We start from the raw sequence: 15,093 nt of genomic DNA, 5'->3' as shown, positions 1-15,093 counted from the left end.
CCGGCCGCAGAGCGAAGTCGGTGCGGTTCGAGGCCTCAGAAAGGGACATGCAGCAGCGGCGGTGGCGCTGACTCAGCCCGGCCTCCCTGCAGTCCCCCTGGCAGCCGCAGCAGCCACAGCAACCACACGCGCGGGCGGCTGGGCCACACGCCTCCCCCGCCCTCGGCCCCACCCGGCCGCACCCTAAGCCGCGCGGCGTCACAGAGCGCATGCGTGCCGCGGGGGATGCCGGGAGCGCGCAGTGGCGGCAGCAGCGGCGACGGCAGTAACAGCGGCAGCTACAGCGGGGACGCGAGCGGGGCGGTGACGGTGTGGGAGGTGGTCTCACTCTTGGGAAAACTGCTGGGCACCGTCGCCGCGCTGAAGGTGGTTCTGTACCTGCTCCGAGTGTGCTTAGCGATGGCCTGGAAATCCGGCGGCGCCAGCCACTCGGAGCTAATCCACAACCTCCGCAGTAAGTGCCACCTCCGCCCGTTGTAGGGCAGCTGGGGCAGGCTGGGCCTGGACCGGGTCCCCCTGGGCCGTCTGGAACGTTCTGTCTGCCCCCGCGCGCCTGTTGGAGGGCTTCGGCGCAGAGTTGCCCCAGTAGTCCCGAACGGCGTGCGCTTGCAATTGCCTCCCTCGGGACCTGTCACTCGTCGACGACGTGGACTGGAAGGGGAGAGAAAGAGCCAGGGGCCGCTGCTGGTGGGGGCAGGGGCAGTCGTCTCCCTGCAGGCCCTGGGGGAGGGAGGGCAGTACAGGTGGTGCTGCTGTCACTCGGGTCCGCGTCCGGGTCCGGCTTGTGAGGGGCGTGCCTTCGGGGTGGGAGCGTGTGGGCTAGGCCTCGTAGAGAGAGTGGGCTGGCGCTCAGGAGACCCCACGCTCGTCCCCTGCATTTTTCTCACCTTCCTCCTCCATAATCAACCTCGCTGCGAGCTTTCCCTCTTATGCAGCCTCCCCCGCCCTCCGTTTTTTCCCCTGGAGGGAGATGCCACTGTCTGATACAGGCGAGGGGAGGAAGATGAGAGTATTGCCATTGCAGATGCTGGGAGAAATTTCTCGGGCGGCTGTCCAGTGGAAAGCTCCGTAGGGGGCGGAGAAAGAACAGAGGATGCTGTTCTTGAGAGACTTGTGTTTCAGGAGCCTTTACAGGTCCTGGATCAACAAAAGGTTGCGTGTCTAATGTTCCAACTTTTTTCAGGGCTACCATAGGCTTTAAAAACCTTGTGTGGAGTTTCTTTATATCACTCTCTTATTGTATTCCTTCTTCTGATGATAATTTTAGGGTAGGATGATTGCTGTGTCACTTTCTTTTTTTAAATCGAAATATAGCATCCCCGTTTTGTTGGGAGACTACAAAGGCCACAGTCTATAATAATCTCACTGGTCAGAATTTATAACACTCTTTGCTAGTAACTTTGCAGTAATCATATCTTGCCACATGGTATTTTTAATTGTCCTGTGTTACTTAGCTTTTCATGTGTTTGTCTCATCTCCCAACTCGATTTGTAATTTCCTTAAGGGCTGGCACCATTAAATTTTTTTTTTGGCCGGGCTCGTTGGCTCACGCCTGTAATCCAGCACTTTGGGAGGCCCAGGCGGGTGGATTACCTGAGTTCAGGAGTTCGAGACCAGCCAGGCCGACATGGTGAAACCCCGTCTCTACTAAAAATACAAAATTAGCCAGACATGATGGTGCATGCCTGTAATCTCAGCTACTTGGGAGGCTGAGGCAGGAGAATCGCGTGAACCTGGGAGGCAGAGGTTGCAGTGTGAGCCAAGATCTTACCACTGCACTCCAGCCTGGGCAGCCTGGGCAACAAGGGCAGAAACTCCATCTCAAAAAAATAATTTTTTTTTAAACTTCTCTAAGAATTTAATAGTCATCCCTTTTTTTCATAAATGCCCATTAAGTGTCCGTTATATGCCTAAATCTGTGCTAGACAGACCAAGGTGGCTGAGAGAAATTAGGAGTACTGTTTGGCACATGGTTGGTACTTTTTTTTTCTTTTTTGAGACGGAGTCTCGGTCTGTAGCCCAGACTGGAGTGCAATGGCACGGTGTTTGCTCACGCAACCTCCGCCTCCTAGGTTCAAACAATTGTTTTGTCTCAGCCTCCCGAGTAGCTGGGACTACAGGCACCTGCCAGCACACCTGGCTAATTTATGTATTTTTAGTAGAAAAGGGGTTTCACTATGTTGGCCAGGCTGGTGTCGAACTCCTGACCTCGTGATCCGCCCACCTTGGGCTCCCAAAGTGCTGGGATTATAGGCGTGAGCCACCGTGCCTGGCCAGTATTTAATATATTAGTCATTTTCAATTTTTTTTGGTGGGGGGGACAATACTTAATGTGGAAACTGACTCTTTAGTGTTTGGTAACAGAGAATGTTTGTTTGTTTATTTTTTTTGACAGGGTTTCACTGTCACCCAGGTTGGAGTGCAGTGGCCTGAGCTCGGCTCACTGCAACCCCTCTTTTCGTGCTCTGCTCAAGTGATTTTCCCACTGCAGCCTCCTGAGTACAGGGGTACCACTGTGCCAGGCCAATTTTTGTAGGTATTTTCTTTTTCTGATAGTTTATGAGATTGGGTCTTGCTATGTTGCCCAGGCTGGTCTTTAACTCCTGGACTGAAGCGATTTGTTGGACTCAGACTCCCAAAATTTTGGGATTACAGGGGTGAGCCACTACATCTGGCCATGGTGAATGTTTAGATGTTAACTTTTTTTTTTTCTTTTTCTTGAGATGGAGTTGTGCTCTTGTTGCCCAAGTGGAGTGGAGTGCAATGGTGCAATCTTGGCTCACTGCAACCTCTGCCTCCTGAGTTCAAGCAATTATTCTGCCTCAGCCTCCCGAGTAGCTGGGATTACAGGCGCGTGCCACCACGCCCGGCTAATTTTTTGTATTTTTAGTAGAAACAGGGTTTCACCGTGTTAGCCAGGCTGGTATTAAACTCTTGACCTAAGGTGATCTGCCTGCTTTGCCCTGTCAAAGTGCTTGAATTACAGGCATGAGCCACTGCGCCCAGCCTCGATGTCAATGTTTTGTCAAGCATTGTCAGGTTCATTTTATGGAATGATGCTTGATTGGAAATGGACATTTATGTGGTACAACAGTAGTATGAAGTATGATTTGGGTTCTCGTGGATGGCACATAAGCTTAATATGTTGTAAATATTTTTATGAAATCCCTTAACATAATCTCCGTACCTTCCATTGCAGTATATGTACCTGAAACATTTTGTACACAAATTGTGATTAAGTAATTTTCCACCAGTAGATTATCATACTAGGCACTTGCCTGTGGCAGAAATTTGTGATCAATCAGGCTCTTAAAGTCTCTCCTTTTTGGGCCAAATTTGTGGTAAGCCAAGACTAGATAGATCTTTTCCCAGTGGTTTTATAATCACTTTAATGTATTGCATTTCTGTTCTTAGCTGAAATTTCTAAGGATGTTTTTCTGTCAGAAAATTTAATAAGGAATATTTAGCATTCATAGATGTTGATTTTGCAAATAGTTTTATACTAGATTTATGAGGAAATTAGAGTAGTATAGTTGTTTAGCTTCTTTTGTAACACTTGTGCAACTTTAGTTTCAACTTCTTGCTGAGGTAATTCTAGCTAATAGATTTCTTTTTATTAGCTTATAAAAGTAATATTCGCTCATGTGAAAATTGCAATTGACATAAAATTTGAAAATACTGCCTTCCTCATTATTCTACTGTATATATTCTTTCTAAGTTAAAGGTTTTAATTGAAATCTTAGAAAATATAAAATGTGATTATGTTGATGTTGAAATGAAAAGGGGCCTGCTTACTAGAAGAGGAAGGAAATTACAGTTTTAATTTTTTTTTTTTTTGGGACAGAGTTTCGCTCTTGTTGCCCAGGCTGGAGTGCAAAGGTGCGATCTTGGCTCACCACAACCTCCACCTCCTGGGTTCAAGCAGTTGTCCCGCCTCAGCCTCCCAAGTAGCTGGGATTACAGGCATGTGCCACCACACCCAGCTAGTTTTGCATTTTTAGTAGAGATGAGGTTTCTCCATGTTGGTCAGGCTGGTCTTGAACTCCCAACCTTAGATGATTCACCTGCCTCAGCCTCCCAAAGTGCTAGGATTAAAGGTGTGAGCCACCGCGCCTGGCCATTGTTTTTTTTTGTTTGTTTTTTTTTGTTTATTTTTAAGAAGTGAAGCTTAATATAATTTGTTAAGAATATTTTGTTTTCCTTTTGTATTAGAATCCATCTTAACAGCAATATGGTTGTCTAATTTCATAGTTGATGCATCATTTATAGAATATTTCAGATTGTAATGGTTGATTTTTTATGTCATGGCTTGTATCATAACCACTCTTAAGTAACTTAGAACAGTGACTAAAACTTGAGCATGTTTCAAAATCTCCTGGATCACCTGGAGAGCTTGTGAAAACACAGATTGTTGGAGCTTGAGAATTTGTATTTCTAACAGATTTGTAAGTGGTGCCATTGCTGGTCCAGGGACTACATTTTCAGAACCAGTGACATGTAGAATTGAAAATTATAAGGTTGAATTCTGCCAGCATTTCAGCTAAATCAGTTTTATGCTTTAGAATAATGTTGTAGAAAAAGCCTATAGCAGTCTTGCCCTATAGAGTGCTTTGTGATGTTCTCTATATTGTCCAGTGTGGTAGCCCTACTACTAGCTCCGTGTGGCATTTAACATCTGAAATGCGGACAACTGAAGAACTGAAATTCGATTCAGAGTCTCGCTCTGTCCCCCAGGCTGGAGTGCAGTGGCGCGATCTTGGCTCACTGCAAGCTCCGCCTCCCGGGTTCACGCCATTCTCCTGCCTCAGCCTCCGAGTAGCTGGGACTACAGGCGCCCGCCACCACGCCCGGCTAGTTTTTTTTTTTTTGTATTTTTAGTAGAGACGGGGTTTCACCATGTTAGCCAGGATGGTCTCGATATCCTGACCTCGTGATCCACCCACCCGCCTCAGCCTCCCAAAGTGCTGGGATTACAGGCTTGAGCCACCGCACCCGGCCTCGATTCTTTTTTTAAATTAACTTAATGAAATAATCACATGTATCTAGTAGTTACCATATTGGACAGCACAGGTCTCTAGAAATGAAAAATACAATTATTTTATGATTATGGACTGGTAATGTGTTCATGAAACAAATTAGCTTAATTTAAAACAACTGTGAGCCTGTTTAATCCAGGGAATGTGACTATTTAAATAATGTTTATATTAAAGTTTACTTCCTACTTGTATTGAGATAATTTCAAGCCATGGTAAAATTTAGGAAGAGAGCCGGAGTAGTTGAGGTGATGTTCTGGAGCAGGGGTATTTAAACCAGAGGGTTTGTGGGAGGTTAACTTAATGGATAGGCTTCAAATGCTATACAGTAGTCCCTCCCTTATCCCATGGTTTTGCTTTCTGAAGTTTCAGTTACCCCAAGTCAACTGAGGTCTGAAAATACTGAATGGAAAATTCCTGAAATAAGCAATTCATGAGTTTTAAATTGTGTGCCATTCTGAGTAGCATGAGGAACTCTCTGGATGTCCCACTTCATCCTGCCCGTGACATGAATCATCCCTTTGTTCAGCATATCCATGCTGTCTACACTACCTGCCCATTTGTCACTTAGTAGCCTATTTGGTTAGCAGTGACTGTCACAGTATCACAGGGCTTGCGTCCAAAAAATCCTTGTTTTATTTAATAATGGACCCAAAGTGCAAGAATAATGGTGCTGGCATGTAATTATACTTGTTCTATTTTATTATTCATTATTTTTGTTATTTTCTTAATTGTGCCTAATTTATAAACTAAACTTTATTATAGATATGTTATATATAGGAAGCAAACAACATACAGATGTCAGATCCCTGACTTAACAGTAGTTTGACTTAAAAGTTTTTTACTTTACTGGATGTAAACCTGTCATAAGGGACATAAACCTGTTATAAGTTAAGGAGGGCTGAGTGCGATGGCTCACACCTGTAATCTCAGAACTTTGGGAGTCTGAGGCAGGAGGATCGCTTCAATCCAGGAGTTCGAGACCAGCCTAGGCAACATAGTGAGAATAACATTTGTCATTTTCTCTACAAAAAATAAACAAAAGTAGCTGGGCGTTGTGGTGCATGCCTATACTCTCAGCTACATGGGAGGCTGAGATGGGAGGATCATTTGAGCCCGAGAGATTGAGGGTACAGTGAGCCAAGATCATGTCACTGCACTCAAGCCTGGGTGGTGGAGCAATACCTTGTCTCCAAAAATAATAATAATTACAAAAAAATGTTGAGCATCTGTATGGGCTGTATGGGCTTTGGTACTGTATACGGTTTTAAGCATCTATTAAGGGTCTTGGACTGTATTCCCTGTGGATAAAGGGAAACTACTGTACTGAACACCGAAAGCAATTGTTCTTTTATCTATTTTATTTGTAAAATAATTCAGTCCATTCCCCAATACATCAATTATTTCTACTTATGTTTCTTTTGCATTCTTGACTTTGTCACTTTACATATATAATGTTTATAGAATTTGTCATTCAGTCAGCTGATATTTGAGTGCTTTCTATATGACAGGCACTGAGGATACAGCAATGAACAAAACAAACATCCACTCCCTCTTGTAGCTTCTAATGGGAGCAGCCAAGTATAGTATGTCACATGATAAGTGACAAAGTAGGGAGGGAGGACAGAGTGTGTGGGGCAGTAGGTTTATAGTTGTAGGGAAGGCCTCAGTAAGGTATCATTTGACCAGAGACTTGCTGGAGGAGTAGACAGAGATCATGCAGGTAGACTTGTGATAAGCATTCCAGGCAGAAGAAATAGCAAATTCCAGATTTGGATTTAGGGTGTGGGAGAAAGATTGGAGGCAAGGATCCAACACCAAGGTTTTAGGTCTCGGCAACTGGAATGATTTGCTATATTCTAAATTGGAAATGGTGAGTGAGTGAGCAGCCATGTTTATTCTGTGAGGAGGGGACTGTGAGAGATCAGGAGATTATTTTGAGGAATGCTTTTCTTATAAGACATTTAAGTCAAGATCTTTAGTAGGCATTTGAACATCCAAGAATTATGATGATTTGTAGTTTTTATATCCTAAAAGCATTTACTTTTGTAAATAAGGAAATTATTTTCTAATTCTATCTACACCACCAGTTCTTAGCCACTAGTAGGTGTTGCTACTAGAAAAGAGCACTTATTGTTTCCTTTTTTTTTTTTTGAGACAGAGCCTCTCTCTTTCGCCCAAGCCTCCAGCTGCAGTGGTGTGATCTTGGCTCACTGCAACCTCTGTTTCCCGGGTTCAAGCGATCCCCCCACCTCAGCCTCCCGAGTAACTGGGACTACAGGTGCACACCACCATGCCTGGCTATTTTTTTTTTTTTTTTTGGTAGAGATGGGGTTTCGCCATGTTGCCTAGACTGTTCTCGAACCCCTGGGCTCAAATGATCCACCCGGCTCTGTCTCCAATAATGCTGGGATTACAGGCATGAGCCACTGCGCCCAGCCAGCATTTAGTCTTTATATTGCATCACTTTTGTATGTACATGGGAAAAATATAACCAGCTAGTAAAATCCTAAGAAATTGGGGCCTCAGAGTTCAGAATATACCTTCTCATTTTGACTTATTTTAAGCCAGTCTTATGGATAGGTACTAGTAAGTAAACTTAAAATCCTGTGTGTATGTTTAAATTTAAATTATATAAAAATAAATAAAATTGGCTGGGTGTGGTGGCTCATGCCTGTAATCCTAGCACTTTGGGAGGCTAAGGTGGGTGGATCACCTGAGGTCAGGAGTACGAGATCAGCCTGGCCAACAACGCGAAACCCCATCTCTACTAAAAATACAAAAATTAGCTAGGCATGGTGGCAGGAGTCTGTAATCCCAGCTACTCGGAGGCTGAGGCAGGAGAATCGCTTGAACCCAGGGGACGGAGGTTGCAGTGACCCGAGATCACTCCATTGCACTGCAGCCTGGGTGAAAGAGTGAAACTGTCTCAAATAATTAAATAAATAAAATTAAAAATTTTTATCTTTAGTCATACTAGCCACATTTCAAGAGCTCAGTAGCCACATGGAGTTAGTGACCACCCTATTGGACAGTGCAGATAGAGAACACATCTGCCATCACTGAAGGTGCTTTTGGATTGCAGTAGATCTTGATGCTTGGCTGTATTACATTCTAGTTAACAAGATCTTAGGCTGTAGGAGGGGAAAGATTCAATTGTGCTGTTACAAAAATATTTTTATTAATACTATATTTAGCTTTGGTTAAATGCTTTCAGGGTGGCAGTGTAAAACTAAAGATTATCGGATAAGGGCGATGAAGATAACAAGAGGATCAGCATCTTACATGGTGCTTTGAAGGGATTGAGGTGGTTTGGTTTAGCAAAGGCTTTATGGAGCAGTGGTGTTTAAATGTGAAGAAATGTCATGTAGTGGAGGGTCAAGCCAGGACAAATGGGAGGCAGATTTTGGCTCATTATAATTAAGTATTCAGAAGGCTATCCTAACAATCAAAGAGGTGGCTTTGAAAAAGTGTTTTCTGTCACCGAATATGTTGAAGCAAAGAATGGTTGACCATTTCACTGTAAGGGATCTTGTAGAAGGGATTTTGTCATCAGATTTGAATGTACGCTAGATCTCTAAGAACCCTTCCAAATCTAAGATTCTGTGATTCCCCCTCCTCATCCCCCCCGCGCCAAGTGGTCCTTTGTACCTAGATTTTATGATTTTAAAAAATGTTTTATTTTATTTTTTGAGACAGAGTCTCACTCTGTTGCCCAAGCTGGTGTGTAGTGGCGTGATCTCGGCTCACTGCAACCTTTGCCTCTCTGGTTCAAGTGATGCCTCAGCCTCCTGAGTAGCTGGGACTACAGGCATGTGCCACCATACCCAGCTAATTTCTGTACTTTTTGTAGAGATGGGGTTTCACCATGTTGGCCAGGATGGCCTCGAACTCCTGACCTCAAGTGATCCGCCCGACTCGGCCTCCCAAAGTGCTAGGATTACAGGAATGAGACACTGTGCCCGACCAATTTTTTTTTCTATCTTTTTTTTTTTTTCCTGAGACGGAGTCTTGCTGTGTTGCCCAGGCTGGAGTACAGTGGTACAGTCTCAGCTCACTGCAACCTCCACCTCCCCGGTTGAAGCAATACTCCTACCTCAGCCTCCTGAGTAGCTAGGATTACAGGCATATGCCCCACCACACCTGACTAATTTCTGTATCTTTAGTAGACAGGGGGTTTCACCATGTTGACCAGGCTGGTCTCAAACTCCTGACTTGGTGATCTGCCCGCCTTGGCCTCCCAAAAGTGCTGGGATTACAGGCTACTGCGCCTGGCCCAAGGTTTTTTTTTTAAAATAGGGTGTGGATTGCATGAAATTACTTCTGAAGTGTATGTGTTTTAGTAGCCAGCTACAGAAGTTTAACTTCTTTTTTTTTTTTTTGAGACGGAGTCTCGCTCTGTTGCCCAGGCTGGAGTGCAGTGGCGTGATCTCGGCTCACTGCAAGCTCCGCCTCCCGGGTTCACGCCATTCTCCTGCCTCAGCCTCCCGAGTAGCTGGGACTACAGGCGCCCGCCACCGCGCCGGGCTAATTTTTTGTATTTTTGGTAGAGACAGGGTTTCACCATGGTCTCGATCTCCTGACCTTGTGATCTGCCCGCCTCGGCCTCCCAAAGTGCTGGGATTACAGGCGTGAGCCACTGCGCCCGGCAGAAGTTTAACTTCTAATGTTACCTGCATTTTAAGTTTTGTATAACATTGTAGTTTGTTAGTGATGTAAAGGCATCCAAGGAACATATCCTCCTTTGAGAAATAACATTTAAATACTATGTAAATTAAAAGTTATTAAGGTATAGTGAGAGAACCATATTTTCCCCCATTGGTTGGCAGAGAAAAGTACATATTTTAAAATAATCTCTGGTACTTAGAGAATATGCTTTACCATAACTTGCCATCACATAAAATTCTTCCTTAATTATATTGTGAATTTTTTGTTTTCTTTTTTGAGACAGAGTTTTGCTCTTGTTGCCCAGGCTAGAGTACAGTGGTGCCATCTTGGCTCACCACAACCTTCGCCTCCCGGGTTCAAGTGATTCTCCTACCTCAGCCTCCCGAATAGCTGGGATTACAGGCATGCGCCACCATGCCCAGTTAGTTCTTGTATTTTTAGTAAAGACGGGGTTTCACCAAGTTGGCCAGGATGGTCTCAATCTCTTGACCTCGTGATCTGCCTGCCTCGGCCACCCAAAATGCTGGGATTACAGGCGTGAGCCACCGTGCCCGGCCATATTGTGAATTTAAAACTAATTCCTTTCAGACTTTTTCAGTACAGAAAGTACTTTGGGAGTGTCTCAGCTTCTACTTAGTATCTGTCATGCCTAATCATTCTGAATGGGAAGAAAAAGGTGAAAGTTTTGTTAATTTCTTACTGTTTTTCCAGACATGTTGATAGCAGAGAAGAAATGTAGGGTAGATGATTAACAGCTATCCAAGTCTTATAAAGTAATATAATAAGGTAATATTTCTTTTATTGAGATGTAACCTTGTAACAAGCTTAGAAAGTTTCTATATGACTTGAAATCCTTCTGCAGCTTATTTTTTTCTTTCTTTCTCTCTTTCTCTTTCTCTCTTTCTCTCTCTCTCTCTCTTTCTTTCTTTCTTCTTTCTTTCTTTCTTTCTTTCCTTCCTTTCTTTCCTTTCCTTTCTTTACTTTCCTTTTTTTTTTTTTTAGATGGAGTTTTGTTCTTGTTGCCCAGGCTGGAATGCAATGGCGGGATCTCAATTCACTGCAACCTCTGCCTCCCTTGTTCAAGCAATTCTCCTGTTTCAACCTCCCGAGTAGCAGAGATTACGGGCACCCGCCACCACATCTGGCTAATTTTTATATTTTTAGTAGAGACAGGGTTTAACCATGTTGACCAGGCTGGTCTCAAACTCCTGACCTCAGGTAATCCATCCACCTCGGCCTCCCAAGGTGTTGGGATTATAGGCGTGAGCCACCGCACCAGGCCTGTTTTCTTACCTGTATTTTCGGTGCTTCATACCAACACAGGCCCTCTTTATTTTTTTATTTCTGCCAGAGTTTTCAGCATTTTTCTATTCCCCCAGATTGTATATCTTAGAATAATCACTGATTCTTTCAGACTGTCATCAGATTAACTCAGCAGTTCCTACAAATGCCTTTCATAGCCATCCGTTTCACCATATTTTCATTGATACCATCCCAGCCCAAGTTCGTAGTTGAAACTTAAGAGTAACATACCTGGTATCTGATTGGTTGTCATACTTTTCAGTTTCCGTCCCTTTAGATCCAATCCATTCTACACATTATACTGATTTTCCTAGTGTACCGATTTCTGTGTTGTCACTTTGCTGCTTAGGTTTCTTAATGCTTACTGTATCAGGTGTAAACACCTTTTGCTTAGCTTTACAGGCCTTTTTAGAGTCTTACATAGCTTACTCCCATGCTCCAACTCCAATCCTGTTCTTCAGGCTGGTCTTATTTACCTCTTCATATGCTTTGTGCATGAGGGTACATTGTTCAGTTGCTATAACAAAGACCAAACAATACTTTAAACAAAATAAAAGTTTCTCTCTCCCATATCAATCCAAACAGTTCAAGGCTAATACGGTGGTTCTATGGTGCTGAAGACCTAGACTCCTCTCTTGTTGCTCTGCTCTTTCCCTCATCTGCAAGGTTAAAGATAGTTTACCTTCACCATTTCCTTCTTCCAGCCAATGGGGAGGCAAGCAGGAGAAAAAGGAAAACACCCATTCCTTTTAAGAGCATGATCTGGGCCGGGCACAGTGAGCGCCTGTAATCCCAGCACTTTTGGAGGCTGAGGTGGGCGGATCGTGAGGTCAGGAGATCAAGACCATCCTGGCCAACATGGTGAAACCCTGTCTCTACTAAAAATACAAAAAATATCTGGGCATGGTGGCGCATGCCTGTAGTCCCAGCTGCTCGGGAGGCTGAGGTAGGACAATCGCTTGAACCAGGGTGTCGGAGGTTGCAGTGAGCTGAGATCGTGCCATTGTACTCCAGCCTGGCAACAGAGCAAGACTCCATCTCAAAAAACAAACAAACAAACAAAAAACAAAAAGAGCATGATCTGGAAGTTGTATCCATAATTTTTACATATGTTCCATTGACAAGAACTTAATTGTAAGGATTCACATAATCACAGGGAGACTAATTGGGAATGCACCCAAAATAATTCTGTTGCTATGTACTGGATTATAGAGGATGCAGGTAAAAAGAAAATTGTGTGTGTGTGTGTGTGTGTGTATATATATATATATATATATATACACACACATATATAAAACTATGATATAATTATGTGAAGGAAGGGGATAGGTTTGTATTGTGTAAATACCCATCTTGGTGGGAGGTCAGCAGATGATGTCTAAAGTAGATAAAATGCAAAATATATGTGTACACACACACACACACACACATACATACATACATAAAATAAAATTCTATCACTATGAAAGTAAAGGAGTCCTTGCTGTATCTTGCTAATTGTAAGGGTGGGGTGTGTGTGTGTGTGTATACATATATATACACACATACATACTATCTATGATAGGTTAGGATAATGGAGAATATTAATTTTTAATCAAGTAATATATGTATATATTTAAAAGATACAGAATAAGATGAGCTTATAATGAAAAACAACATTCTTCCCCATTCCCCAACTCATTGCTTAGAGTGCACCACTTTTAACTGTTTTTGGTTCTTGTGATTGCCTTCATATCTCTAAATCATATGCTTAAATTGATGTTTCGTGGGTTTTTTTTTTTTGTGAGCCAAAGATTTATCTATTCATTTCTTGCATTTGTCTACTTTAGACGTCATCTGCTGACCTCCTGCCAAGATGGATGAGTATTTACACAATACAAACTTGTCTCCTTCCTTCATATAGTTATATCATAGGTTTTGGTTCCTCTTTTGTGGTTACCTTTGTAACTTTGAGTAATAGACTTTAACCTCTATTTCTTGTTCCATAATTTATAAACTGACTCTACCTCTTAACCCATCTACTTGGTAAGAAAGGGTATTAGGGAGTTCCCACTCTCATTTCCTAATTGATAGACAGTTCTTTTACATTGTCAGAGTTGATAACATTTACATTTTGTTTTCAGCAGTAAATAAATCTTATGCACTTTATTGTTGATTTCAAAAGTTGAAAGTCAGTAGCCATCATTCATATTTATGACTATATCCATACTTTGCTGAACTATGTAGTGTATTGAGTTTGTTCCCTGCCCTTTGTTCCCTGCATTACAGGCTTTTCTACTATTGAAGACTTTCTACTATAAGAAGACTTTCTACTATTGAAGAATGTTTTTCCTTTTTTTTTTAACGCTTCATTAGTTGCTTGAAATCTTGCCACATTTTAGTTTTCTTCATATGTAAATCATAACTCTTGTATAGTGTTTTTGTGTTTTTCCTGGAATTTGATTTATCCTGTGTGCCCGTTTTCACCCATGTTTCAATTTGGGAAAAGAAACATTTTCTTAACATGACCCTAATTTTTTCAAGGTTTTTATTATTTGGCTGATAGCTTGGATTCTATTGCATTATCCTTTTTGAATCCTGTTTTCACTTGAATCATTGCATATTTGGACCAACATTAGCCATTATTATAATCATTTAGTTACGATCTTTAGACCCTAGGTTGGCAAGCAGATTGGGTATGGGTGGCCCTCAAGTTGTTCTCTATTTCAAAAAAGCCTAATGGTAATTGCACGTTTACCCCTAATTAGCCTGTGCATGCAAACTAAAACGTCAAATTACTTTTCTGTTTGTTAGAAATATTTTAGGGTGCTGGCAGTTGTATGTATCATAGATTACCAGTTATAGAAAAATGGTTTAATAACTTAGTAAATATATAATAGTTTGGTTTAAGCATCTTTTAAAACATGGGATCCTGGACAAAAATAAATAATAAGGAAGTTATGAAAATTTTGGAAACCACCCAGTAATGCCTAAAAAAGTTTTATTCTGAGCCTTGATGGGTTCAGCTTTTTAATAAATGACTGATGGCATGCTATTAATAACAATTCCGAGTTTTTAGTAAATTCCATATGCCTTCATATCTATAGAGCCAAAGAAGCTCACATAAATTTGATAGAAGTATCTTATCGAGCTTGAAGGAAATGATTTCTTTAATTTACTTTGATTTTTAGAATGTACCTCAAGTACAGTCTTTAAGATGTCACACTTAAGTGTCCATCTAGAGAGGAATGAATACAGTGAATATGATGATGGTTTCAAAAATTGATGAATATTTGGCAGTGTTGAATGAAGCTGCCTAACCTGAAAAAAATAAGGCTTGAGGTAGTCATGATTTATCTTTATGTAAAAAATAGTTGACCAGATAGAAATTCAATATATTCTTTGTGGCTTCAGAGAATAACACTAAGAGTTTCATGTGAGTGAATTATAAAAAGAGAGATTCATCTTACTACAGAGAAATTGTCTAATAATCGGAATGGTCTGAATGAGTTAGTAAGAACCACAATAATGGAACTCTTTTAGAAGAGAATATGGTACCAATTTATGAAGTTAGACTTGATGGCTCCTAAAACCTCTTGTGACCTTGAGAGTCTATGAATCACCCTCTGGAATTTAAATTAATTTCAGGGAAATGAACCACTCAAGAACTATTTTGGGAAATAGTAGAACTCACTAAGCTATTTGAATATGTTAGTAGCAGTATAGTGAAGTGATCATAGAAATCTAACATCTTAATTTGAATAACCCTACCTCTTATTTGCTCTGTTATCTTGGACTACTTAACTACTCTTTCTAACCTCAATGTTATGATCTGTCAAATGACATAATAATAGTACCTACTTTATAGGCTTGAGAAAACAAAAGATTCTGTTTATTAGAACTGTATCTTTCACATGGTAAACACTCAGCAAATATCACTGCTATTATTACTCTGCTTTTAAAACTTAAAAAAAAAAATGCTTTCAGGCTAGGGACAGGGGCTCACGCCTGTAATCTAAGCTGAGGTGGGAGGATCACTTGACGCCAGGAATTTGAGACCAGCCTGAGCAACATTGCAAGACCCACTCTCTAAAAAAAAAAAAACTTTTTT

General features: G+C 41.8%; 1 protein-coding gene across 2 annotated transcripts in view; it reads left to right on the top strand.

Annotated features, from left to right (window-relative positions):
* The first annotated feature begins 198 nt into the window (after positions 1 to 198).
* Positions 199 to 15,093, top strand: part of PCMT1 (protein-L-isoaspartate (D-aspartate) O-methyltransferase) — a 58,904-nt gene continuing 44,009 nt past the window's right edge. For both annotated transcript variants that reach the window (XM_017883655.1, XM_017883656.1), the window contains exon 1: positions 199 to 454. In XM_017883655.1, coding sequence (XP_017739144.1) covers positions 226 to 454 — 229 coding nt within the window. In that variant the 5' untranslated portion in view covers positions 199 to 225. The remainder of the gene's footprint in view (positions 455 to 15,093) is intronic.

The sequence above is a fragment of the Rhinopithecus bieti genome, unplaced genomic scaffold, assembly GCF_001698545.2.
Source record: "Rhinopithecus bieti isolate Rb0 unplaced genomic scaffold, ASM169854v2 scaffold_13747, whole genome shotgun sequence".
NCBI lineage: Eukaryota > Metazoa > Chordata > Mammalia > Primates > Cercopithecidae > Rhinopithecus > Rhinopithecus bieti.
Note: the sequence above shows the minus strand (reverse complement) of the source record. Positions and strands in the feature narration are given on the sequence as shown.